Source organism: Enoplosus armatus, chromosome 20, assembly GCF_043641665.1.
Source record: "Enoplosus armatus isolate fEnoArm2 chromosome 20, fEnoArm2.hap1, whole genome shotgun sequence".
NCBI classification, from domain to species: Eukaryota; Metazoa; Chordata; class Actinopteri; order Centrarchiformes; family Enoplosidae; genus Enoplosus; species Enoplosus armatus.
In genome coordinates, this window is record NC_092199.1 from 18296227 (window position 1) to 18320835 (window position 24609).

The following is a 24609-nucleotide window of genomic DNA, read 5'->3' on the forward strand; positions in this document are numbered from 1 at the left end:
TTGCACAAATTCAAACAAATTTGCTTTGTTTTTGGGCTTGTGGTTCTCCATTTTGAGTTTGATGATTTTCCACAGGTTTTCCATTGGATTTAGATCTGGTGATTGAGCAGGCCAAGGCATGGTTCGAATGTTCTGGTTCTCCATCCAGGCTTTAACTGACCTTGCCGTGTGGCAAGGGGCATTGTCTTGTTGGAAAATCCAGTCATTCGAGGCAGGAAAGAGTTTTCCAGCTGATGGAAGAAGACTGTTTTCAAGAGTAGCCCTGTACATGACCTGGTTCATTCGCCCTTCACACAATTGCATTTGCCCTGTTCCACCCATACTGAAACAACCCCAGATCATCACTGATCCACCCCCATGTTTTACTGTAGGGGCAAGACAGTCTGGTTTGTAGGCTTCTCCAGGCTTCCTCCTAACCAGTAAGTTGGCTGGAGTGGGCATCAACTCAAAATTGGATTCATCACTGAAGAGAACCTTAGCCCAATCATCAACAGTCCAATCCTTGTGATCCCTAGCAAAGAGTAACCAGGCCTTCCTCTGCCTTTCGTTGATGAAGGGCTTCTTCCGTGCCCTGTGTGACTTCAGACCAGCTTCAAGAAGTCGGTTTCGAACTGTCCTTGCCGAACAAGTCACATTTCTCGACAGTGCCCACTCATTTTTAAGGTCCCTGGAGGTCTGACGACGATTCCTGACACAGGAACGGATGAGTGCACGGTCATCTCGTGGGGTAGAAAGACGTTTCCTGCCTCGACCAGCTAGCAATTTGGTCGTACCATGTTCGGCTTGTTTTTTCTTGGTGTAATGAACGGCTGTCTTGGAGATCTTCAGTTTTTTGGCTACCTGTCTCTCACTCATGCCAATTTCCAGCAGTGCCAAGATGGCTGCCTTTGTGGCTTCACATAATTCTTTTGTTTTAGGCATTATGTGAGAGCTGACAACTTCTGCGTTGTGCTACGGCTTGAATGTAAGCAGGAAACCACTCCTGGCCTTTGCATGTGCAGTGCTGCTTATGACATGAAATGGCCTCTTATATACCCTGGGAATACAATTAAGCTTAAGCATGTCAAATAGGACATAAAGTATTATGTAATCAGCTGCATTTTTTGTCGTGTTCATTGTATTCTTCAGGTAATATACCTTTAGTGGTACCAGGCATTAAAATGAACAAGAAATTGAAGAAAACAAGGGTGGTCTAATAATTTTTTCCATGACTGTATTTCTTCAGTTGAAAACTCAAACTGGGAAAAACTCTTTGAAAAAAAAAAAATGAAGTTCAATTTTGTTTCCATGCCCAAAGAGAAATAAAAACACTCAGGACTGAGGCTGTCATAATTCATGCATGAAAGGGTTATTGTTAATTATTAGCCGCCATCATCATCATCATCATGATCATGTGTCTCTGTGGACTGCCGAATACTTTCAGTTTCGTTTATCGGCGCCGATGTGAAACACACCCCGAAGGGTGACGCTGCCGCCGCCGCACTGCTTCCGTCGGCCTGTCGGTTGTAACGGTAGGTAATGAAGTCGTCGAGTGTACCTGCAACGTGCTCGGCGTCGCCAGCTGTTTGTCAGACGGTGCAGCAGTAGCCGGTGTGGTCAGAAGCAGCGGAGGGGAGAGGTGAACGAAGTAGCTAGCCGCGCTCCGGAGCGAGACTACGGCAGCTAGCGTTATCGCGACAGACGCACGTATCGCGTTGTTACAGCATACTGTTGATGTCGTTGTAACGTCGAACTTTTTCAAGTGATAACTTAAATACGATAACGTCACTGGTCGGCGTCACGGGTTTTTTTCTGTGTGTGTGTGTGTGTGTGTGTGTGTGTGTGTGTGTGTGTGTGTGTGTGTGTGTGTGTGTGTGTGGGGGGGGGGCAGTATATTTTTGTGTTATGTGTTTTTACACAGTCTATTCCATCTATACACTATATCCCAGCATGATGTTGCGCTTGTGTGAAGGTGTCCACTCTGCCACGATGGATCAGCGTGAGGGCAGAGAGGAGGGGGTCCACCCCACTAAGAGCCGCGAACACGGATGCAGCACTGAAGCTACGAGGTGAGACGAGTACCTTCAGGTGTCCATGCATTGAAATCACTCTACCGTCGTGGTTTAAAGCCATGCGTGTGTGTGTGTGTGTGTGTGTGTCCATGAAGAGCCAACACTCTATGGGAGTCCCCATTTCCTTCGCAACACATCAGAGCACCTTGAGGAATGTGGAAATGTTTGTGTACTTGGGCACAAGATGGGACCATAAACTGTATATAAAGATGGCCGACGCGTCTCCCCCCCCCCCCCCCAGTCCCCCAGTTCTTTCAGTATTTCACAGTTTACTGGTGGATTCTACTCTGTTTATTGATGTAATTATTTATTTTCTAAAGCCTAATTTATTTTGTACTGAACAACTTGGGGCTCCATAGACTCCATTAGTTTTTTCTTTCAAGCTACGGGGCTCTGAGTAGAAGAATAACCATAAACTACACTTACAACTCATTGAATTGATTTGCTCGCAGGTTTATGTGGTAGTGCCTTATGTTTGCAATTGAAAAATGCAGTATTATGCTGTGTTTCTGCCAGGATGCAGCAGCAGAGAGCAGACTCCCCTGGACCCAGCTGCCTGTCCTTGAAGAGCGACTGGTCTATGGAGTCTCCTTTAAATTTCAGAGAGGAGCGCCGACCTGTTGATATAAGGTGAGGATTTGAAACTCCTGCACACCCACACACATTCAATTTTCAATTCAGTTTTATTCATACAGCGCCAAATCAGAACTATAATTATCATAACTATCTCAGGGCAGATCGTGATGTCTTGGCTTCACTTTTGCAGTGCTTTCGTGTATGTCGTCCATCTTTATATACAGTCTATGGATGGGGCCAACCTTTGCCTCCTTTCTGCAGGTAATCTGACAATGTAGAGATGCTGCGAATCCTATTGAAAAGACAGCTTTCTTTCCGTTCACCTTTTCTTTGATAAGTCATTTTGATGTGTGAACGGTCATGTTGACGGTATCTGAAATCGTTTTTATGATATAAGTCCATCCATGCGTTATGTTGTGACCAGCATCTTTCCCCGTTTCTGACTTTAACAGTCCGTCATTGTGACACTGATTCAATGCTCAATCTGCATGCATGTGGACCCAAACTGTATAATATTAGATAAACAGATAAATCAGACATTATGAAACAAATAAGCATATGAATGAATCAAGTCAAATATTTAAATTAACAATTACATTGAGAAAACATTTAATAAATTAGTCAAATTAATTTTTCATTATTGTGAAATGTCATTATTCTTGTTTGTTACATTGAATTATACACATTTGTTGTTTCAAAATGCCTTAAAAAAAGTTTTAATTTATAATGGAATTTTCCCAGTCACACTTTTATTCACGGTAATAGTGTGTCATTTCATAACAGTGATGTCGTCACCAGTCACCCTCCCCCCCCTTGCCCCCTCCACCTTTTTAGCCAATCACATCCCCCCAGTCCCCCAGTTCTTTCAGTATTTCACAGTTTACTGATGGATTCTACTCTGTTTATTTATGTAATTATTTATTTTCTAAAGCCTAATTTATTTTGTACTGAACAACTTGAGGCTCCATAGACTCCATTAGTTGTTTTTTCAAGCTACGGGGCTCTGAGTAGAAGAATAACCATAAACTACACTTACAACTCATTGAATTGATTTACTCGCAGGTTTATGTGGGAGTGCCTTATGTTTGCAATTGAAAAATGCAGTATTATGCTGTGTTTCTGCCAGGATGCAGCAGCAGAGAGCAGACTCCCCTGGACCCAGCTGCCTGTCCTTGAAGAGCAACTGGTCTATGGAGTCTCCTTTAAATTTCAGAGAGGAGCGCCGACCTGTTGATATAAGGTGAGGATTTGAAACTCCTGCACACCCACACACATTCAATTCAAAAGGAGCAGTGAGTTTGTCATTCACTTTTTCATCCCAATTCCTCTTACCATTTCGGGGTGGGTGGGGTGGGGGGTCTCTCCACAGAGTCCACCAACAAACATCAGAGGCTTCCTGTCAGCATCAAACAGACCTGGACTCCATATTTATGGTGTGTAAGTGCACAAACACACGTTTTACAACTAACATTACTGTAAAAACCTCAAAACAGCGTGAGTGCTACGCTCTTCTGACCTAGGATCTGTGGATTTACGGCCTATGGCAGATGAATCTGATGTTGAAAGTTGATTTTATACAATATTCTGTCCCAGCTGCTTGAAGAGAACATAGTCACTTTTGTGAAGAACGAGTTGAAGAGGTTTCAGAAGATTCTGAGTGCAGACTACCCAGAATGCTCCGAGAAGTGGACAGAAGATGAGGTTGCTGTGGGCAGTGAGGAGGAAGAGCAGAGGAGGAGGAGCAGCAGCAGCAGCAGGGAGGCTTTTGTGAAGATAACGCAGCACTTTCTCAGGAGAATGAAGCAGGAAGAGCTGGCTGACTGTCTGCAGAACAGTAAGAGCATTTTTGAATATGTACAGCCTCAAACGGCCATCGGCCTACACACAAGTGGCTTTAGCGCAGTCCATGTGGTAACGTTATTGAGATGGGAATTGGTACAAAAACAGGATGATTACATTATGAAAGTGGTGTATAAATGTGAATGTTTGTCAAGGAAAGTCTTCACAAAGCGTACATATCAGACGGCACATGAGCACATTTCCCTGTCAGGCCGTACATTCTGACTCTTATACATGATGTAATCCAGATGTTTTAAACTGATAGAATATACCTACAGTTCATTTTTTTTTTTTTCATTTTTGGTTTTTGTTTTGTTTTGAAAACAAACGTACGGTGCCCCTGAGGTGCAAAACACAGTGTCAGAAAGCGAAAAAGGACAATTCACAAGACACGGCAGCCAATTTGTTCATTCATTTTTGTTGATTTTGCGGTTGTGTTTTCTGTTTTGCAGTTGTGTGCACTTCAGGGCCACCGTAGAAATGTCTTACAATTTTTCTGTGTCTATTCTAAATTTTTTAAAAATGTACAGGTACCTGTTACAACTTTTGGATGCCTTTGGAAATGCAATCTATCTGTATGAATATCTGTTTAAACAGATGTGCTCCTTTTTAAATTGGTGAAAGTCAGTTTGAAAGGCGACCTGTTGTTTATCAAATGCGGTGGTTCTCTGATCTCCTCTGAAGCTGAGTTTCTCCCTCTCTACATTCACTGGTTCCTGAAGCGACCCCACGACAAAAAAACCCTGTTGTGTTTTTTTTTTTTTTAACACAGGGCTGTTTTCAGTTGGAATTCCAGGTAAAACGTTGTAACACTTTTAACGTCATGTGGTAACGTGAAGGAAACGAAAACTTTGAGTGAGGCGGTTGAGTGAAATTGTAGCCAAATCACGCTTGTGTACATAAGCACCTGGAAAAGCCTCATATTTCACTTTTTATTCTGCTCTAAAATCCACTCATTGGTGTCATTTGTTGTTTGCTCCGACAGGAACTAGTTCTGCTATGTGCCAGTATAAACTCAAATCTAACCTTAAGAAGACATTCCAATGCTTGTTTGAGGGGATTGCTAAATCAGGAAACCCAACATGTCTGGATCAAATCTACACAGAGCTCTACATCACAGAGGGCGGGAGTGGAGAAGTCAATGATGAACACGAGGTCAGACAGATTGAAACGGCGTCCAGGAGACCGAACAGACTGGTGACGACAATCGCATGTAAAGACGTATTACAGCCGCTACCTGGAAGGGATCAACCAATCAGAACAGTGATGACAAAGGGAGTGGCTGGCATTGGGAAAACGGTCTTAACACAGAAGTTCACTCTGGACTGGGCTGAAGACAAAGCCAACCGGGACGTACAGTTCACATTTCCGTTCACTTTCAGAGAGCTGAACGTGCTGAAAGAGAAAAAGTACAGCTTGGTGGAACTTGTTCATTACTTCTTTACTGAAACCAAAGAAATCTGCAGGTTTGAAGAGTTCCAGGTCGTGTTCATCTTTGACGGTCTGGATGAGTGTCGACTTCCTCTGGACTTCCGCAACAATGCGATCCTGACTGATGTCACTGAGTCTGCCTCGGTGGATGCGCTGCTGACAAACCTCATCAGGGGGGACCTGCTTCCCTCTGCTCGCCTCTGGATAACGACACGGCCTGCAGCGGCCAATCAGATCCCTCCTGAGTGTGTTGACATGGTGACAGAGGTCAGAGGGTTCACTGACCCACAGAAGGAGTACTACTTCAGGAAGAGATTCAGAGATGAGGAGCAGGCCAGCAGGATCATCTCCCACATCAAGACATCTCGAAGCCTCCACATCATGTGCCACATCCCGGTCTTCTGCTGGATCACTGCTACAGTTCTGGAGGACGTGTTGAAGACCAGAGAGGGAGGAGAGCTGCCCAAGACCCTGACTGAGATGTACATCCACTTCCTGGTGGTTCAGTCCAAACTGAAGAACGCCAAGTATGATGGAGGAGCTGAGACCGATCCACACTGGAGTCCAAAGAGCAGGGAGGTGATCGTGTCTCTTGGAAAACTGGCTTTTGAGCAGCTGCAGAAAGGCAACCTGATGTTCTACGAATCCGACCTGACGGAGTGTGGCATCGATATCAGAGCAGCCTCAGTGTACTCAGGAGTGTTCACACAGATCTTCAAAGAGGAGAGAGGACTGTACCAGGACAAGGTGTTCTGCTTCGTCCATCTGAGCGTTCAGGAGTTTCTGGCCGCTCTTCATGTCCATCTGACATTCACCAACTCTGGTGTCAATCTGCTGTCAGAAGAACAGCCGACCGCTCTGACGTCTAGGCCAGTAAATGACAAATATGCAGTAAAACTCTTTTACCAGAGTGCAGTGGACAAGGCCTTACAGAGTCCAAATGGATACCTGGATTTGTTCCTCCGCTTCCTCCTGGGCTTGTCGTTGCAGACCAATCAGACTCTCCTACAAGGCCTGCTGACACAAACACGCTCCCAGGCCAATCGGGAAACAGTCCAGTACATCAGGGGTAACATCGGGGAGGATCTCTCTGCGGAGAGAAGCATTAACCTGTTCCACTGTCTGAATGAGCTACACGACTGTTCCCTTGTGGAGGAGATCCAATTGTACCTGAGTTCTGGAAGTCTTTCCACAGATAGACTTTCTCCTGCTCAGTGGTCAGCTCTGGTCTTCATCTTGCTGTCTTCAGAAAAAGATCTGGACGTGTTTGACCTGAGGAAGTACTCCGCTTCAGAGGAAGGTCTACTGTGGCTGCTTCCAGTGGTCAAAGCTTCCAGTAAATCTCTGTACGTTCATAGCACAACCAAATACATTAAATTAAATATACAGCTGTAAAGCAAGAAAGAAAATAATTGATAACTTGTTGCCTTTTTCCCCTTACTTCTTCAGGCTGAGTGGCTGTAACCTATCAAGTAGAAGCTGTAAAGCTCTGGCCTCAGTTCTCAGCAGCCAGTCCTCTAGTCTGATAGAGTTGGACCTGAGTTACAACGACCCGCAGGATTCAGGGGTGAAGCTGCTGTCTGCTGACCTGGGGAGTCCACACTGTAAACTGGAAGCTCTCAGGTCGGACTTACAGTTCTTGTGAAATGATTTGATGTGATCCACAAAGTCAGAACTTAGACTTTGACTTTATTTATCCCACAGCGGGGAAATTTACAAACAGCCTCAGAATTAGTGAACACTCGCTGTATTATGTGCAAAGGGCAACTCTTTGATGTGACTCATGTGATGCACCAAAAGGTCAAAGCTGGTCGGATGGCAGGTCATATCACCTGCCGCTAATTAACGTTAATTCCACAAGTAATCAGTATTAAGATGCAGAAAGACACAGTAACTGTCCCTCTGGAACTCGGCATGTGAAGTCAGATTCGCCAACCCGTGGCACTGGTCTTTTAACTGATAAAAGTGCAGCGTACTGGCTTTAGCCTGCTTGCAGCGGAGGATAATAACATAAACAATACAATCAATACAATGTGTTAAACACATGGAAACAAGCAGGACCCACTGATTTTCTCCAAAAAGGTGTTCAGTGGACACAAAACATTGCGTTACTTGTCCAGCAAGTTAAAGAGCCCAGTTGAAAATACAAAAATTGTATTTACACCTCCTGTAGCAACGCGAAGTCGCAGTGGAAAGGGGTGCGCTGATTCTCATATCTTTGGTGACGTCATGGCCGTGGGTCTCGTTCAGTGAACTCCGCTGAATTGAATTCAAACCAACTTCACGCTCATGGTGTGATTTTGCAAGGCCTGATGACCCTCGTGGTGAGATTTAGGCTTTCATCTTGTACATATAGGCCTCTCTTTGTTCACCCATGTGGTGAGGTGCCAACATCTGCACACCGCCTGAAGCTCAGCCTCGACAAGACTGAGCCGCTCTTCCTTCCGTCCATGACCTCTCCCTGGCTTGGACTGTAAGGAACCTGGGTGTGACACTTGGATGACCAGCTAGCTGTCCTTCGCTACAAACATTGCTGCGACGGCCCACTCTTGCAGATTCATTCTCTAGACACATCTCCAGCCACGTCTGGTCCTCAGCTAGGAGGCGGTGTAGGTTCTGGTCCAGGCTCACATTTAGACTACTGCAACTCACTCCTGGCTGGTCTTCAACCTATTCATTCTCTCACACTACACCGCTCCTTTGCACCCTGCCCAGTGGCTGCTCAAATCTGATTCAAGACACTGGTACTTGTCTATCAGGCCCATCCTACATCCAGAACATAGGTCAAACCATACACCCCAAGCCATTCTTGCAGTTTTTGGGTTGTATCCACATGGTTGAATACACTTATTGTAAGTCTCTTTGGAGCGTGGCAGCACAGTGAACAGCAGGAATGTTTATGAATTAGCAGACCCTGTGACGTGCACGAGTGGACTCTCCCTTGCAAGCTTGACCCTGGAGACATGGCAGGTGGGTTGGATGCGCATGGCATGAGGAAGTCTGAGTTACCACCTTGGTGATAGAAATGGGCAACACGAAGCAAGGGGCAACTTCCAAAACTGGACCCTAAGTGAAGGTCCCGGGTAGAAAGTCAGACCTTTTGCCCGGGCAAGTAGTGGCTGGCCTGGGTGCGCCGCGGGTCGGCATTCGTCTTGTAGCATGTGGAGAACCATAGAAGTGTGGAGCGGGCCTTCCAGGTGTGGCAGCCGCGAGCCGTGGATGCACTGGAACAGGGAGGCCGGTGTCAGAACTGAGAAGGGTGCGGTGGGCATATTCCACCCACAGGAGCTGTAGCAACCAGGAGGACGGGTTGTGGGAAGAGATGGACCATAGGGCCTTCTCCATCTCCTGGTTCATGCCTCTTGGACTGTGGGTGGAAGCCAGTTGCTATAAGCAGTCAATTCCTTTTTCTAAGTGTCTCTGACTAAAATGAAAACAGGATAAAAAATCAATGAAACTTCAAATTCTCCTTTTGAGATTTAAATACCAATGTAAAGAAGAAATATTTGAATATTTCCGGTCAGCCTTACAAGTTGGAGTACTAGCTGAAATGTTATTCCTTCATCTGAGATTCAACATTAAAAGTGACCACTCAATGTTGCTCCTTCAGGCTAAATGGCTGTAGACTGTCGTGGAGAAGCTGTAAAGCTCTCATCTCAGTTCTCAGCAGCCGGCCCTCGAGTCTGAGAGAGCTGGACCTGAGTGACAACGACCTGCTGGATTCAGGAGTGAAGCAGCTCTCTGCCGGCCTTGGGAGTCCACACTGTACACTGGAAATTCTCAGGTTAGGTCATGTTAGCCTTTGTGATATTTTGCCAAACCGAGGTCCATGCTGCGAAAACAGTCAACCTTTAGGATTTGAATGGCATGTTTTGCTCAGAATGTTGGAATGTATATAGAAATCATATATTTAAAGCATGACTAGTTTGGGCACTGAGTCACATTGACCTTATTGTTCCTCGTGAGCTGCAATCTTTGTCATTTTGTCATAATTTTTCTTCAGGCTGAGTGGCTGTAACTTATCACATGAAAGCTGCGAGGTTCTGGCGTCAGTCCTCAGCAGCCAGTCCTCCAGTCTGAGAGAGCTGGCCCTGAGTAACAACGACCTGCAGGATTCGGGGGTGAAGCTGCTGTCTGCCGGACTTCAGAGTCCACACAGCAAACTGGAAACTCTCAGGTTCGATCCTGTCAAAATGCTTTTATCAACCAGATAATTCTATCTATTTGCGGTCACATATTTCCTACAGTGGTTAAGCTACATAGGCCGAATTTTCCACAATCCACCATCTTTCAAAACCGTGTTATTGTAGCTGACATTTCTGTTACAGACGGCTTCTTAGATTCTTACCGTGAGTGATGGAGTCTTAACACGGACTGACTGATTTTCAGCCCAAGTTTCAGCAAACAGTTTGGATTAGTTGACATTATGTCTTGCACCGGTCGGAGTTTTTCAGGTTTTTGAACACCAATACGCGCCGTTAAATTCATACACCAATAGAAGGATAGTTCAAATGTACTAAACTTTGTGAAGCTACCAAACTTAAAGCTGAGAAAGGGAAGAAACGCTTAAAATCAGCCCACCTAAAATGTCCTCTATATTATACACACACACACACACACACACACACACACACACACACACACTCTCTCTCACTAGGCCTGCATCGATGTAGTCCACCAGAGTGTTATCAACGCTGATAGTGACCTGATTTTCCCAAATATTAAATTCAGGAAATGGGGAGAGACAGAGAGAGAGAATATTGTCACACCCACCTGTCCTCATGAATATCCTTATCTGGCATGTATTGTCTTTGGGATGTTTGCAGTCTGTCGGGTTGTCTGCTCACGGAGGAGGGCTGTGCCTCCCTGGCCTCAGCACTGAGCTCCAAACTCTCCCATCTGAGAGAGCTCGACCTGAGCTACAATCACCCGGGAGACTCGGCAGTGAAGCTGCTCTCTGCTGGACGCGAGGACCCGCTCTCGAGACTGGACACCGTCAGGTAGGGAGAGGAGTGCTGCCTGACACACCAGTGTCTGGTGCAGGTGCTAGACTTTGGGAACTATTTTCTCATAGATACATTTGGACGTGGAGTGTTGTTGTGAAGCAATTCTCAGTACTGCAGTTAGTGCAGGAGAGGTCAAAAGCTTACTGCGTTTAAGAACATGGATACTGGCAATAATTTATAGTATAGTTACTGGAAACAGTGTGTATGAAAACAATTTAGTATCCATGTTTCTTCCATGTTGGAGATTCTGCTGGTTTGACTCTGTTAACCTCCTCCTTCCAGGATGGACAACGGTGGAGAGCAACGGTCAAAACCAGGGCTAAGGAAGTGTAAGTGTGTTTTCGGTTGATTTATTGAAAGCAAACCTGTACATGGATTTCTAATCAATTCCTCTATTCCTACAAGAAAAAGGCGGGAAGGTGCAGGACGGTCCACACGTTAAGCAACACAGGTGACACAGCGAGTTCATCTAAGTCGGTAACTGCTGCTGTGCTGTGCCCTGTTCTCTCTATCAGATGCCTGTGAGCTCACAATGGACCCAGACACAGCGCACAGGAACCTGTTCCTGTTGGAGAACAACATCGTGACCGACGAGGAGGAGGAGCAGGCACACCCCGACCTCTCTGAGAGATTTCAGTGCTGGCACCAGCTGCTGTGCAGAAATGGTCTGACTGGCCGCTGTTACTGGGAGGTCAACTGGATAGGGCAGGTATCTGTAGGGGTGACTTACAGAGGAATCAAACGGAGCGGATACGGTAACGACAGCCGGATCGGAGGGAACGGCAGCTCCTGGAGTCTGGACTGCTCTGCCGCTGGTTACTCTGTCTGGCACAACAACAGAGTCAAAAGCGTCCACAGCCCCGCCTTCCCCCCCACCGTGTGGAACAGAGTGGCAGTGTATGTGGACTGGCCTGCTGGTACTGTGGCCTTCTACAGAGTCGCCTCGGACGCGCTAAGCCACATCCACACCTTCCAGTGCACCTTCACTGAACCCGTCTACCCTGCCTTTAGGATTCGGTCGGAGTTTACGTATGGGCTTTGCAACTCGGTGTCTCTACATCAGATGGATGAAGAATACTAGAGAAACACTGACAGCTGCAATCCCATGCACACCATCATACACACACACACACACACACGTACATAATAAATATGCATAACTATATGTAAAAGATTTTATTAAGTTGAGGTTTTGAGATATCCACGTCTGAAACTTGTGCTGTCAATACAGTGAATGTAAATTGAATTTTTGTCCCAGTCACTGCGGTTAATCCATCAACCTTGATGTCAACATTTTTCTTTAGGACTACTTTCTATTGAAGAGATAGTCCCCATGTGTTTTTTCCATAACCACATAAATGTAAAGGGTCGTGAGATATTTTTATTGTGATTTGGTGCCGTATAAATAAAATTGAATTGGATTGAAGTGAAGAAATGCAAACCTATGTTAAGGCGATTTGGTGCTCTAGTGAGTATTTGGGGCAGCAGGTGTGTGGTGTATGTGGGGTTGAGTCAAAAAAAAAATCATCCGCGTCATGGTCTCCACTTCCACTGCTACGCCGACGACGTCTAACTCTACATCTCCGCTAAATCCATCACCACTGCGACTCGGACCACACTGCCTCACTGCAATCAAATCATGGCCGCGAGCCAATTTTGTCATGCTAAACTGTGATAAATCAGACATGATCATCATTGGTCCCAAGTCCCTCAGCAAAACCATTAACAACCTCTGCCTCACCATCTCACGTCTGCAACATCTGATTCATTTCACTAATCAAATCACTAATCAAAACTCACCTTTTCAGAACTGCTTTCAATGTGTGATTAATGTGTGTTTATGTTTTCAATGTGTTAACTTTCTGTGACCATTTGAACTTATGTAAAGTGCCTTTGAGTGCCATGTAAAGCACCCTATAAATAAAATGCATTATTAGAATTATTAAGTACTGTATATGCAGTGTTTCTGATCATTAATGGAAGGTTGATAATGACATGCGGTATTGTGGGATAGAAGCAGAAAATATTAATAGTGGCAATGTAATAACAATGGATTCCTCCTAGTAAAAGTCCCTACTTGTGTATACACATCTCTGGATATGTGTGCCGTAAAAGTGTCTCATGTTTTCGAATTATGGTCAGAGATTTTTCCCACCATTCGAACACAACTAAGGTGTATGCAGAGAACTGAACTTCGTTATATTATATTATGCTTTTAAACACAAAGCTAGCGAAGCACTGCGTTATTACGACCGGCAGAGGGCGCTGAGCTGCAACTGAAAGAAGTCGGCTTCAGAAACAAACAACAATCGCAGAATAAAGCAGCGACTGAGAGCTGCGTCAAGCTCGCTAGTTACCGCGCAATACCAGAAGTACACTTTTTTTCAAAATGAAAGCGTGACTTTTTTTTAACAACATTGAAACGGTTAGCATTTTAACCGCCACCATGCCAAGTTTTATAGATAGTTGTATAATGTTATTAGTTTTACATAGGTCCAAATGACTGTAAATACCCTATAGAAGAGGGAAATGCTTTTACCATGCAATTACTTTTTTTTAATCAATGTAACTAATAGAGCTTATTGTGAATGAGTACCAGATATTTTACGAAATTTCACGATCTACCCAATACTTCAGAAAAAAAGTTACGAGGTTTTATTTCTTGGCCTTAGTAACACCATCGTTCAATCAGGCCATCTTGCTTCGTCTACCACGCGGATGGTACGTTGCTTCGATTGCTCTTTTATTTTGAAAGATTCAACCGGAATAGCGATTCCGTTATCCTGGCTAGCTTGGCAGGGCAATTGTGGATGAGTTTAGTGGTTTGTGGAATATTTGGTTAACTAGAGGCGGCCGAGCTGGCAGTCAAAGTAACCTTTAGCTTGTATAAGTCTTCTTTATGACTTCCTAAACTTCCAAGTAAGATCGACTATCTAAACCGAGAGGGCAGGAGTGGCAGAGGAACTACGAAAACAATTGTAAATTTAAAGTCACGTCGTAACAATAAGGATGACAACGAGTCGAGCGCACCGGTGGCACATTTAATTCAACTCCGTCGAAACAGAGGATTTGTTTTTCCAGCAAGCTAGCTAGTTGTGCTTCAGTAAACGCCGCACGCTCCCTTGCCGTTTCCAGAGTGACTTAAAAGCGCCATACTGGAAAGAAGAAGTCAAATGTGTCCCCTGAAATTTCATGGTAAGTGCTGCGGCAAAGTCCCAATGCAATTCTTCTCCAAAGCTGTTGCACCGCCTCGGCGGACTCCGCTCGGAAATCTTTCCATTTGTCCATTTTAGACTTGACTATTTGCGTCGCGTTGAACAAGAGGGCGACCTTCTTTTTTTAATATATATATATGAATTCATACAAATTGCTCTCCAAGTCGTCATACGTGTAGCCATTCAATCGGCATATATTTGAAACATATTTTAAAGTTTTCACGTTACTTTTGCAACGAATTTCCTCAGAATTCACACGTTTTATCCACCAATGTTCCGTGTAAATGTAATGGAAACGAGAGTTGCTTGGTGCGTCGTACGTACGCCGAATTGAACAGCGTGTCTCTTTGACTCTTTAAATCACTTGCGCCGCGACGACTCGACAGGTAACGTTGCGTATAAACAAGTCGAACTTAAATTGATTTTTTTTTTTCAACGGAAGTAGCATAGCTGCACGGAAGTTACTAGAGCTAGCTTAAGTGTTGGCATTCAATGATTAAGGGCAATGTGCTGCAAAGAAAGTATCGGGTAACGCGGAGACTGTGTTGGTTTCAAGGCAGATTAGGTGCTGGGGTTCCTTTTTATTTAAACATGGATTGATTTCATAAAGTCTCCCAGTGGAAGCCTTGGAAGGTCGGGCCACTGCAGGCCAGTGACAACGGATCAAATGCCCTTTAAACAGTGGAGGAAATGGAACCTTTTAACTGTAACTGTGAATGTGGCCTAAACATTAGAAATATGCATGGTTACCCGATAAGCAATAATCACTGAATGTCGTCTTTTTTTTAGTGTCAAAGTTATTGATCTTTGCTCTTTTCTCCACATCACCGTCCTCACAGGGCAGCACCCTTGAAACTCCAGTGCCTTGCCCAGTGGCACTTGATGATCACCCATTATAAATGTCATTAACCAGTATTTATGATCATATGCACGCTTGCTTGTAGAGCTGCATCTAATTATTTATTTTCATTATCGATTCATCTGTCGGCGCATCACAATGAACCAGGACCAGAACCAGGACCTAGTGGACCTTAGAACCAGGACCTAAGGTGACAAATGTCTTGGTCCAAAACCAATATATTCTATTTACAATGATAAACAAAGAAAACAGTAAAAAAAAAAAAAAATAGTTGCAAATCCTCACATTCCAAATTGTTCCCCATTGTTTTGGCTTTTCAGTGTGTAGAGAGAGAAAGCTTAAAAAAAAAAAAAAAAAAGACTGGCCACATGTAAGCTGACTTTTCAGGTAGGTGGTGCAGTGTGGACACGGTCTTCAGCAGGCCTAGATGCTGGCCTTCACCCCCTTGAGCAGCCTCTTTGACCTGCTCTCCAACCAGTAGGTCGGCTCCGGTCTGTGTGGAAGACCAGTATTGAACGCCCACCACATCAGCAGCAGGAGTGCAGCCTGTCTGCTGCCTGTGGGGCTCATGTCCTCCATTTTGGTACTAAACAGGTCCCGTTTTGTGGGGGACAGAAACCAGTATTGGAAACAGATGTGTGGGGTTTTATATTCTGGGGGAGGCACAAGCAAAGTGGGCTCCAGTGAGCTGTAAAATGGGGTTGTAGAACGTTTCCTCACAAAACAAAATGAGTCGGTGTGAAAATGTATAAAAGTGAATGTTTTTGAATTTCTTTAATGAGTGGACTCTAAATGGTCGTATTGTAGTGATGTAGTTCTAATTATTATATTATGGGTCTGTCATTTCCTAATACTTTCTTAGAAGTTTAGTAGACAATTCAAATGTACTAATTCTATGGAAATTAAAAGGTTAGTTGAGACAGTTTTTAGTATACCCTAACCCTAACCCTGTTTTTATCTTATATATTTATTTCATTTATTAATATTGTTATTATTATTAATTTTTCCTCCCCTCGCACACAGCTACACAAGAATATATATGTGTGTACACAACACACTTGCTATTGCAGACTATTAAAGAAAGAAAACGCTGTAAAAAGCCACTGTGAGCTGGTGAGCACAGTGGAGCATTCAGCAGCTAAAGAGATGATTAACTTAACAGGTGATGATGTATCAATGTCGTGTCCACAGATCCCAAATCAGTTATTATAGGTTTAAAGCTTTCCACTGGGGAACCATTGAGAGGCTTGTATCATGAAGTAACAAGAGGAATGCATTTCCTGGGTTTTTATTGTGAAGAAGCTATCGCAAAACTGAAAATATAGCATGAAACCCCCTCCACGTCTTTGGTATGAGTGGTTGACCCCCAATACTGTGATTCATGCCCTCAGATCTTCTCTGGCCTGTTGGCCCGGCATGCAGCTTGCGTCTGCACAACATGCCTCTAAATACACTGTTGAATCTTTCCCCTTTTCCTGTGCAGGTTTCCATGTGATGGTGTGAGGATGGGACAGGGTGGTGTTGGAAATGACTGCAGCCCTGGAGGCTGATGAACCAGCTCCATTGGCCAGTCAGGATGCACATAGCTTCAGTTGGCGTCAGCAAGTTCTGCTTCCTGTTCTCCCTCGCATTCTGCGGCCTCTTGCTTCTGCTCATCCCCGCCCTCCAGCCCCCAGCGCGCCAGGCAGACCTGCCTCAGCCCCGACCCCAAGTCAGACCCGCACACGAGAGCCCGTCGCACCATGCCGGGGTTCCAGCAGTGTCCGTCCATGTGGCGGAAATTGACCCCAACACAGGACTGAATAGGAGCTCAACCGGACAGGGGGGATCCATCGAGACTGAAGTTACGAGGAATGATAACCATAGTCCCAAAAGGGGGACAGACTCCATAAGAGGAGCTCTTCCTGGAGGAAAGGGTGGTGGACTTTCGGGGTCTAGGTCTCGGGATCTGTTGGAGTTAAAGGACATTTTTATCGCAGTGAAGACTACCAGGAAGTACCACAAGTCCAGACTGGAGTTGCTGATTCAGACCTGGGTTTCCCGAGCTAAAGAACAGGTGAGGAGAGCTGGATTGGTTATTAATTGGTTTGGATGTAGCCTTAACTTACCTGTGCTACCTGTAGGCTGTGAACAAAATATATATATATGCAGTATGTGGATGTCATACTAACTCGGAATCAATCTCCAGTCTGCATCGGACCAGTCTACCTCGCATACCGTCTCCCACAATGCAAAGCGCTGGTGGTGGATTGCCATTAACGTTACGTAAACTTTCACTTATTTCACCTCAGCAGTCCACCAAAATCTGTTTCTGAACAGATTTGACTCTCCCACTCGTATTAGATGTACAAGGCCTCATCTAAAAGTTTGTTCCCACTTTTGTAAGGCCGACCAGAGACGGTTTATAGTCATAGAGTATCTTTGATAATACCTGCATGATTATTACTTCCGCTTTCCAAACCGGAAACCGGCTAAGCCTGGCCGGGCGTACTGCAAAATCAATCTAATACTAATACTACAATTTAATACTGCATACTGATATGAGAAGTAGTACATACAAATATAACATGCTGCATGTACGCCATACTGCATTTGTCGGTAGTATGTAGTAGGCAGTTTCAAATACTGTAGCGCTGAAAGGATTAGTTGATTGACAGAACATCTTCACTAATTATGATAACTTCAATAATTTATCTCATATTAAGCAAAATGCCAAAATTGGTGGGTTCTGTACTTCTGTTCTGGGACTGTAACTGCGATTCAAAGCTGATTCGATTCAGCTGGGATTTAATATTATTTCAGCTAAATATCAATTTTATTTCATCTCATTTTATTTCAAGTACTGTATCAGAAATGCTGCAGCACATTATGTACATATTGTAAATGCTACGGGGGGGGGGGGGCTGTGCTCTTGGAGAAGCGCTAGCTGCTAACGCTAACGTTATTCACCGTGGGTTCAGTGCTCTGACAGTGTTCTGTTTCCTTCCTCCTTTCCATCCAATATGGCTGTCAGGCACACCCCTGGCAGCCATATTGGACGATCCATGCGCTCAAAGCCCTCCTGTAATAATTCACGAGTTGCGATCATTAAAGCGAGCAGCTGCATGCTGCCAGCAGGTCGTAACTAATGGATTTGGCTCTTTTCCTGCGTACACCATGTGTCGGTTGCTTGGGTGTTGCCTTATCACCACCAGAAATTCCTCGCTGATGCGGTTAGAGTTTGTCCTCGTTGACATTTAGTGGAACCACAAGACTCATCTGCTCAGTGTCAGAATCCCCATCAGACCAAGTTGTTTACTGAGGTCACTGTGGCGTTCTTCTACACTTTCGACCGCTGCATGTCACTCTTCGCTTTGGAGAAGACCTATTACTCAGAAGTGTGTGCGCGTTTGTGTTCCATGATGGCAGTCTGACCCGGGCCTCTGGAACCTGAAACTGGGAGACGCACGCTAAAACACTTTGCCGTGCTCATTCTCCAAATGAAAGAATCTGTACCCCACCAACCACCATACACCATCATATCCACACACACACCCACCCACCCACCACTCACCGCACCACAACTCTGACTCTCCTCCAATATGGCAGAACAGTTGAGCTTTGACAGTTCATTCATCAGCGACTCTGGAAACTGTTGTCACGGTAAACCTTTAAGCCAACAAGGACAAGAAGTCTTCAGCATGCTCAGAAGCATAGAGAGGCTGTTCAGGCTGAAGTTGGGAGGAACTATCCTGGGTGATGTAATTTGTCCTGCCCTAACAGGTACAAGTAAAATGCTGATGCGCACTATGTAGACAGTGCTGAGAGTTTCGTAGGGACGGCCCACGTGTGCTGGTTGATAGTTTTAAACCATTAGTGAGGTGGCTGTTAACATTTCGTGACTCCAGCTTTATTTTGCAACTGTGCTAATGAGCTCTTGTCACTGGAGCGCGCTCTCCATTCCTAAATGCACCCAAGCATCTATGATCTGCAAAGAAAAACAGGTTTTGTATCAGCAATTAACTGTTCCAGCTCTATTTTGAGCCGTGGTCTACGGTTTACATCAGAAAAATCGACAAAGTGGATTGTCCCCCACAATTTCCAATGGGTCATTAATATTCAGCCAACATGACACGGCCTGTTTTCACACTTTAAAGGTTTTTAACACACAAAGCCAAATGTGAATGAAGGGAGGCTTTTGTATGAAGCGCTCCCAAGTACCTCATATAAAGCTTAAAAGTATCTAACACAGAAAGCAATGTGACCAGCTCTGTATGGAGCACTATGAAAAGCAATTAGTAAGTCCCCCTGCTGGACAAAAAGCCTCAGTGTGGAGAGAAGGAGGTTTAACCGCAGAAACACTCTGCCCCACTTCACCCAGAAATGTAGCAGTCGGAGAGAGTGGGAGGAGTTCCAGTTCCGTTTGTGCTCCCAGTATCAACAGCTCGGCTCACACTGGCCCCCGGAGTCCAGGCCTTGCTGTGAAAGGGCTTCGCTGTGACTCTGTTCTGCGTTAGCTGTCAACTTTAACTGGCCATTTATTACTGGGAGGCTGTTGCCGTTTCATTTTACTGCTCTTAGGTCAGTAAAATCTGCCCCTTGTGTTTACAACTGCCTGTAAAATTAAAAGCTACTCGTACCAATTTGTACTTAATGTAAACGCATCAGCGTGGCTCCTCTACTGTAATGGGCTGGGTGGCGTGCAGAGGAGGGTACCTTCACATAAAGAGACGGACAATGGCTTATTTGACAGAATCCCAGGGTCACGTGAAAGGAGCCCTTTTTGATGGTGTCATTTTGATGGTATGTGAAGGTTAAAGCCTGCCTGCAGGGCTCTGGAGAGGGCCTGTCTCTGTGCACTGTACATTACTACTGTCCATACAGGAGTTTAACTTGGATTTTATCTGCACGACAGAACCTAAAGAGAACCAAAAAGGTGAAAAGAGGCATGCAGTCGATGCTCTTGTATATGATCTCTCGACTCATTTGGTACTAATTTCCAAGCTAGTATTAGCTCTTCCTCTCTTTTATTTTAAGCGTGTGTGTGTGTGATTTTTTGCTCTGTCTGTGCTCTTCCTCCTGCAGCTGCACACATGTCCTCATCAACAAGAGAAAACAATGGAGCCACTTCATTGTGTCCCAGTAGGGGAGCATGAATATATGTGTGTGTGTGTGTGTGTGCGTGCTTGCATTAACAGTTTCTCAACAGTGTGTCTTTGTCTGTTTCAGACCTACATATTCACTGACGGTGAGGACAAGGAGCTGCGGATGAGAACCGGTAAGAAGCTGCACCAAGAGAAATATTCCTCATTCATTTTATGTGGCCTTTTGATATGTAGTGACCCAGCTGATCAAAATAAACATCAAACATCCTTTTGTTGTAACAATGAAGAATGGAACAGAGGTAGGACATAAAGATAAGAGAAGATGGGAGAACAGGGTGGGACCGCGAGATCCCGCCCGTACACCCGTCCAACCCATTTTTATAGCGTCAAATAACTAATTACTAACCAAACATACCAGAAAAGGGTTAGGCTTCACTTTGGGGGGAGCTGTCACGATGTCCGTCTTTATACACAGTCTGTGACCCCAAAAACGGAGCCCTCTGCTGTCTTTTCCCAGGAGCTGACATCATCAACACCAACTGCTCAGCAGCTCACACCCGACAGGCTCTGTGCTGCAAGATGTCTGTGGAGTACGACAAGTTCATCGAGTCTCAGAAAAAGTGAGTAAACTGGTGTGTTCACGTCAGGCACAGATCACTTCTGCGGTTAACAGTTCATGAACCAATTCAACAGGTAACAGTCTTCACTTATAAAGCGCTTTTCAACCTTCGTGGCGCCCTAAGCGCTTTACGGATCAGGTCTCGTTCACCCGTTCGCACGCTGATGGTGTCCGAGCTGCCATGCGAGGTGCTGGTCTCCATCGGGAGCCCGTTGCGATCCCGTGTGACAGTGCTAACCACTGCGCCACCGTGCCGCCCTGTTATTGATGATACCACCAATAACGCATATCCACTTACAAATGAAGTTCCACTGCTGACTGTGTATGTGTGTGTGTGTGTGTGTGTGTGTGTGTTGTAGGTGGTTCTGCCATGTGGATGACGATAACTATGTGATCCTCCCCAGCCTGCTACGGCTGCTCTCCTCCTACCACCACAGCCAGGATGTCTACCTGGGCCGGCCCAGTCTGGATCATCCTATAGAGGCTGCAGAGAGGGTCAAGAGTGACGGATCGGTCAGTCAGCTTTTTTTTTTTTTTATTAGGAGTGTTTGGTTCCACTAACTGCGAATTAAAGAAGCTTTTGTCCCATTTTCAGGTGTCCGTCAAGTTCTGGTTCGCCACAGGTGGAGCAGGTTTCTGTATCAGCAGAGGTCTGGCACTGAAAATGAGCCCGTGGACCAGGTAGGTTATAGGTTATGTGGTAGAAAACATTTGATGTACAATCAATGAGCAACCCTGTTTGTAAGCTCTCGAGTAGCTAAAGAATGTTTCGAAGAAAAATGTTTTCGAAGAATGTCTTCAGAAAGCCCTCAGAGAATGTGCCTGCACTTGTTGTGGTCTGAAATGAAACACTTGAAAACTTTGTAAAAGTGTAAAAACTGTTTTGCCATATCTTTTGACATTTGTTTTGGACTTTTTTCCGTGTTTCCACTCAGGTTTTTTATGTGCAAACTGCAAATTTGCGTAAAAACAGTTGGATGAAAACTCAACCGCTGACTTAAGCATCATATATTAAAAAGTACAATAATAAACTTAGACTAAATAATGTAGGCAATTATTTTCCACTTGCTTGGGAGGAAAGTGAGTTTTAGAAGTGGCTGCCCTAAACGGCTGCTGACAGGCTTTTGCAGGCTGAAACGCTGCCCTCTGCTTTCAGTTTGGGGAATTTCATCAGCACGGCGGAGAAGATCCGACTGCCAGACGACTGCACCATCGGCTACATCATCGAAGCGCTGCTGGAGGTGACCCTGACGCACACACACTTCTTCCACTCTCACCTGGAGAACCTACAGAAGCTGCCCACTGACACTGTGCTGGAGCAGGTGTGTGTGTGTGTGTGTGTTTTGTGTACAGCATGTGTTAACATTTGAGAGACTATAAAGGAGATGGCGTCTCCAGGGAATCGGCTGGTTAGAGTAGACTATTTAGCAAATAGGCCCAATTAAAGAACACGGAAACAGATTTTCGCAGTTGTGTTGATTTTATTTTAAGTTGTGGTCTGTAGCAACGACACAAACAAAGGAAAATTACTGCAATCATGACGTCTCGATTATAAATATCAATAAACAAAGCCGGCTCGTAAACACGGCAGCTCCGATGGCAAAGCGTTGTTGAAAGACTGTTGAAAGATTCAACACTATATAAATAGCGCGTGTCTGTTTGTTTTTGCGACAGGTGACTCTTAGCTACGGAGGCTTTGAGAACAGAAGAAATGTGGTCAGCGTTGTTGGAGGCTTTTCGCTGGCTGAGGATCCCACGAGGTAAGCGCATTGATAATAAAACAGCGTAATGTGGCCCTTCTGCTGCTCCACACAACATCCGTGAGACTTCAAACTGAGGTTTAAACTACTGTGCTGAGCCAAATATGGCCTTTTGTTCAAAATGTGTTCTGATTTGTTGAGGTGGTCACCCTCTGTTACAATGCATGTTAGCGGTGTTCTGATGCAATCTTAAGGATCCATATCAGAAGTGAGCAAAGCTTTTTTTTTAATGGTAACCTAACCCCTTTGATATTTGTAAGGGCTATTCATGATACTGATCTGTTTAGTTATTTTAAAGTACAAGAGATAGAGAGCGGGCCAGTACAGTTCTTCCACAACCAACTGGGAAATCTGTGCTGTACTATGCTGGAGCATTAAGATTTTCCCTTCATTGGAACTAAGACACCTAGACCCAACAGGTTCAAGAAGAGTCTGGTTCTGCTCGAGGTTTCTGCCTCTTTAAAAGGAAGTTTTTTCCTTGCCACTGTCGCCAAAGTGCTTGCTCATGGTGGGAACTGTTGGGTCTCTGTAAATAACATTATAAAGAGTCGGTCTAGACCTGCTCTATTTTATAAAGTGTCATGAGATGACTTTTGTTGTGATTTGGCGCTATATAAATAAAAGAGTAGACCAAACTGGGAAAAACAGACCTAGACCAGAAGTACCCAAAGGGACGTGTCCACATATTTTTGGCCGTGTACTGTACTTGAAGCGTGGACGTAAGGCCTATCAGAATTTGTCACAAAAACCTGATTGAGAAATCCTTGAAACAGACAGAGAAGTTAGAAGTTGTGAGAGAAGTTCATTTGTCCCTGACTCTCTTCTCTTCCGTCCTGCAGGTTTAAGACAGTCCACTGCCTTCTGTATCCAGAGACTGACTGGTGTCCAAAGCTCAAACCTCGCCACAAAAACTGAAAGCCACTGTGGTTTTTTTTTAATTTTTTATCCTGCAGCACTGATGCCTGCTAAACCTTTATCCCCCCCCCCCCCCCCATGTTTGGATCCAGCTACGTTCAGCTGGAACTACTTCGCACATGTCATTTGATGGATGCCTTTGTCCAAAGCAGCCTCCCCCCATGCTTCATGAATCCGCAGTGCTGGTGTTAAGTGTTTTCTACGGGCAGAGCTGTTAGAGAAACACAACAGTCTCTTTGACTCGGGCTGCGCTGACCTCGGTGGGTGCAGTCCATCGCTGTCGATCACAGCTTGAAATGAAAGATGCACTTAAAAACAAATTACTCGTGTTTTTTTTTTTGAACTCCCAGAACTAACACAGTGGCCTCATACCAAGACCAGACAAACAAAAGAATTCTTGGCAAAATATCAGGATGTAGATGTAGCCACCAGGTTTGTTATCAAACGCCGCCTTAGCTACGATGCTAATTTAGTACAGCGCCACCAGAAGTTCCGGAGCGGTAAAAACTGCATCGACCAATGCGAAATGCACACCTCAAGTGCTGTAGCGACAGAATTTGGGGCTCACTGCAATTGGATGTTTCGTTTCTCAAAGCTCTCTGGGAGTAACTTCTCTCCAAAGTTAAGTGCTCCTCTTTTCTCTTTTGGGTTACTTTTTCAAAGAAGCAGAATTTGTTTGTGTTAATGATTCAACCAAAAGAATTTCACGCCCATCCAAGCTGACGTTTCAACGGCCAGTCACCTACCGCTGGTGGATAGAGCCCGAGAATCAGTTCTTTTTCTGAAGCACGACGGTAAAGGCGGCAGAAATGGAAGGCAGTACTTTGAAACCTTGCACTCTTGCTAAAGAAGCTACGGAAGTAATAATCTCAAAGCCTGAACTCTAGTGGCTCTTTGGCTCGACCAATGACCACGTCTTTAGGGAAACGCTACAGCATGTGAAGGACCCCGCAGTATTATCGCCTCGAGTTCCACCATGGATGTTTGAGTGTTTTAATGAAAGGCCTTACTTTCCTCTTGTCACCCGCAGTCCAATGACTCTTATTGTTTTAAAGTTCATTTCACCACTTTTATTATTCTCTTTGGTCTCAAAAACCTCTGATCATGTCTTGATATGATGTGTTTGTGTGAGAAAACCTGGTGTGGCTGTGTGGTCACACATTTATTTCAGTCTGTTGTAATTGTTCCGATGCCTTTGTATTTCTAACAAGCCCATCTTTATGGTTTTGCACTACTTTGATGTTGTCACATCCT

General features: G+C 44.8%; 2 protein-coding genes across 2 annotated transcripts; both read left to right on the forward strand.

Annotated features, from left to right (window-relative positions):
• The first annotated feature begins 1950 nt into the window (after positions 1-1950).
• Positions 1951-12824, forward strand: LOC139302875 (NLR family CARD domain-containing protein 3-like). Its single transcript, XM_070926489.1, has 12 exons — positions 1951-2048; positions 2568-2681; positions 3754-3867; positions 3997-4060; positions 4221-4461; positions 5452-7243; positions 7347-7520; positions 9508-9681; positions 9901-10074; positions 10724-10897; positions 11186-11232; positions 11419-12824. Exons 1-12 carry the CDS (start codon positions 1969-1971, stop codon positions 11982-11984), a joined length of 3714 nt encoding a protein of 1237 aa, XP_070782590.1. The 5' UTR covers positions 1951-1968; the 3' UTR covers positions 11985-12824.
• Positions 12825-16553: 3729 nt separating this feature from the next.
• rfng (RFNG O-fucosylpeptide 3-beta-N-acetylglucosaminyltransferase) lies at positions 16554-23399 on the forward strand. The gene is made up of 10 exons (XM_070926507.1): positions 16554-16748; positions 16800-16842; positions 16888-17033; positions 20186-20234; positions 20579-20681; positions 21040-21193; positions 21276-21361; positions 21837-22002; positions 22355-22440; positions 23280-23399. Exons 1-10 carry the CDS (start codon positions 16554-16556, stop codon positions 23353-23355), a joined length of 1104 nt encoding a protein of 367 aa, XP_070782608.1. The 3' UTR covers positions 23356-23399.
• Positions 23400-24609: the final 1210 nt, after the last annotated feature.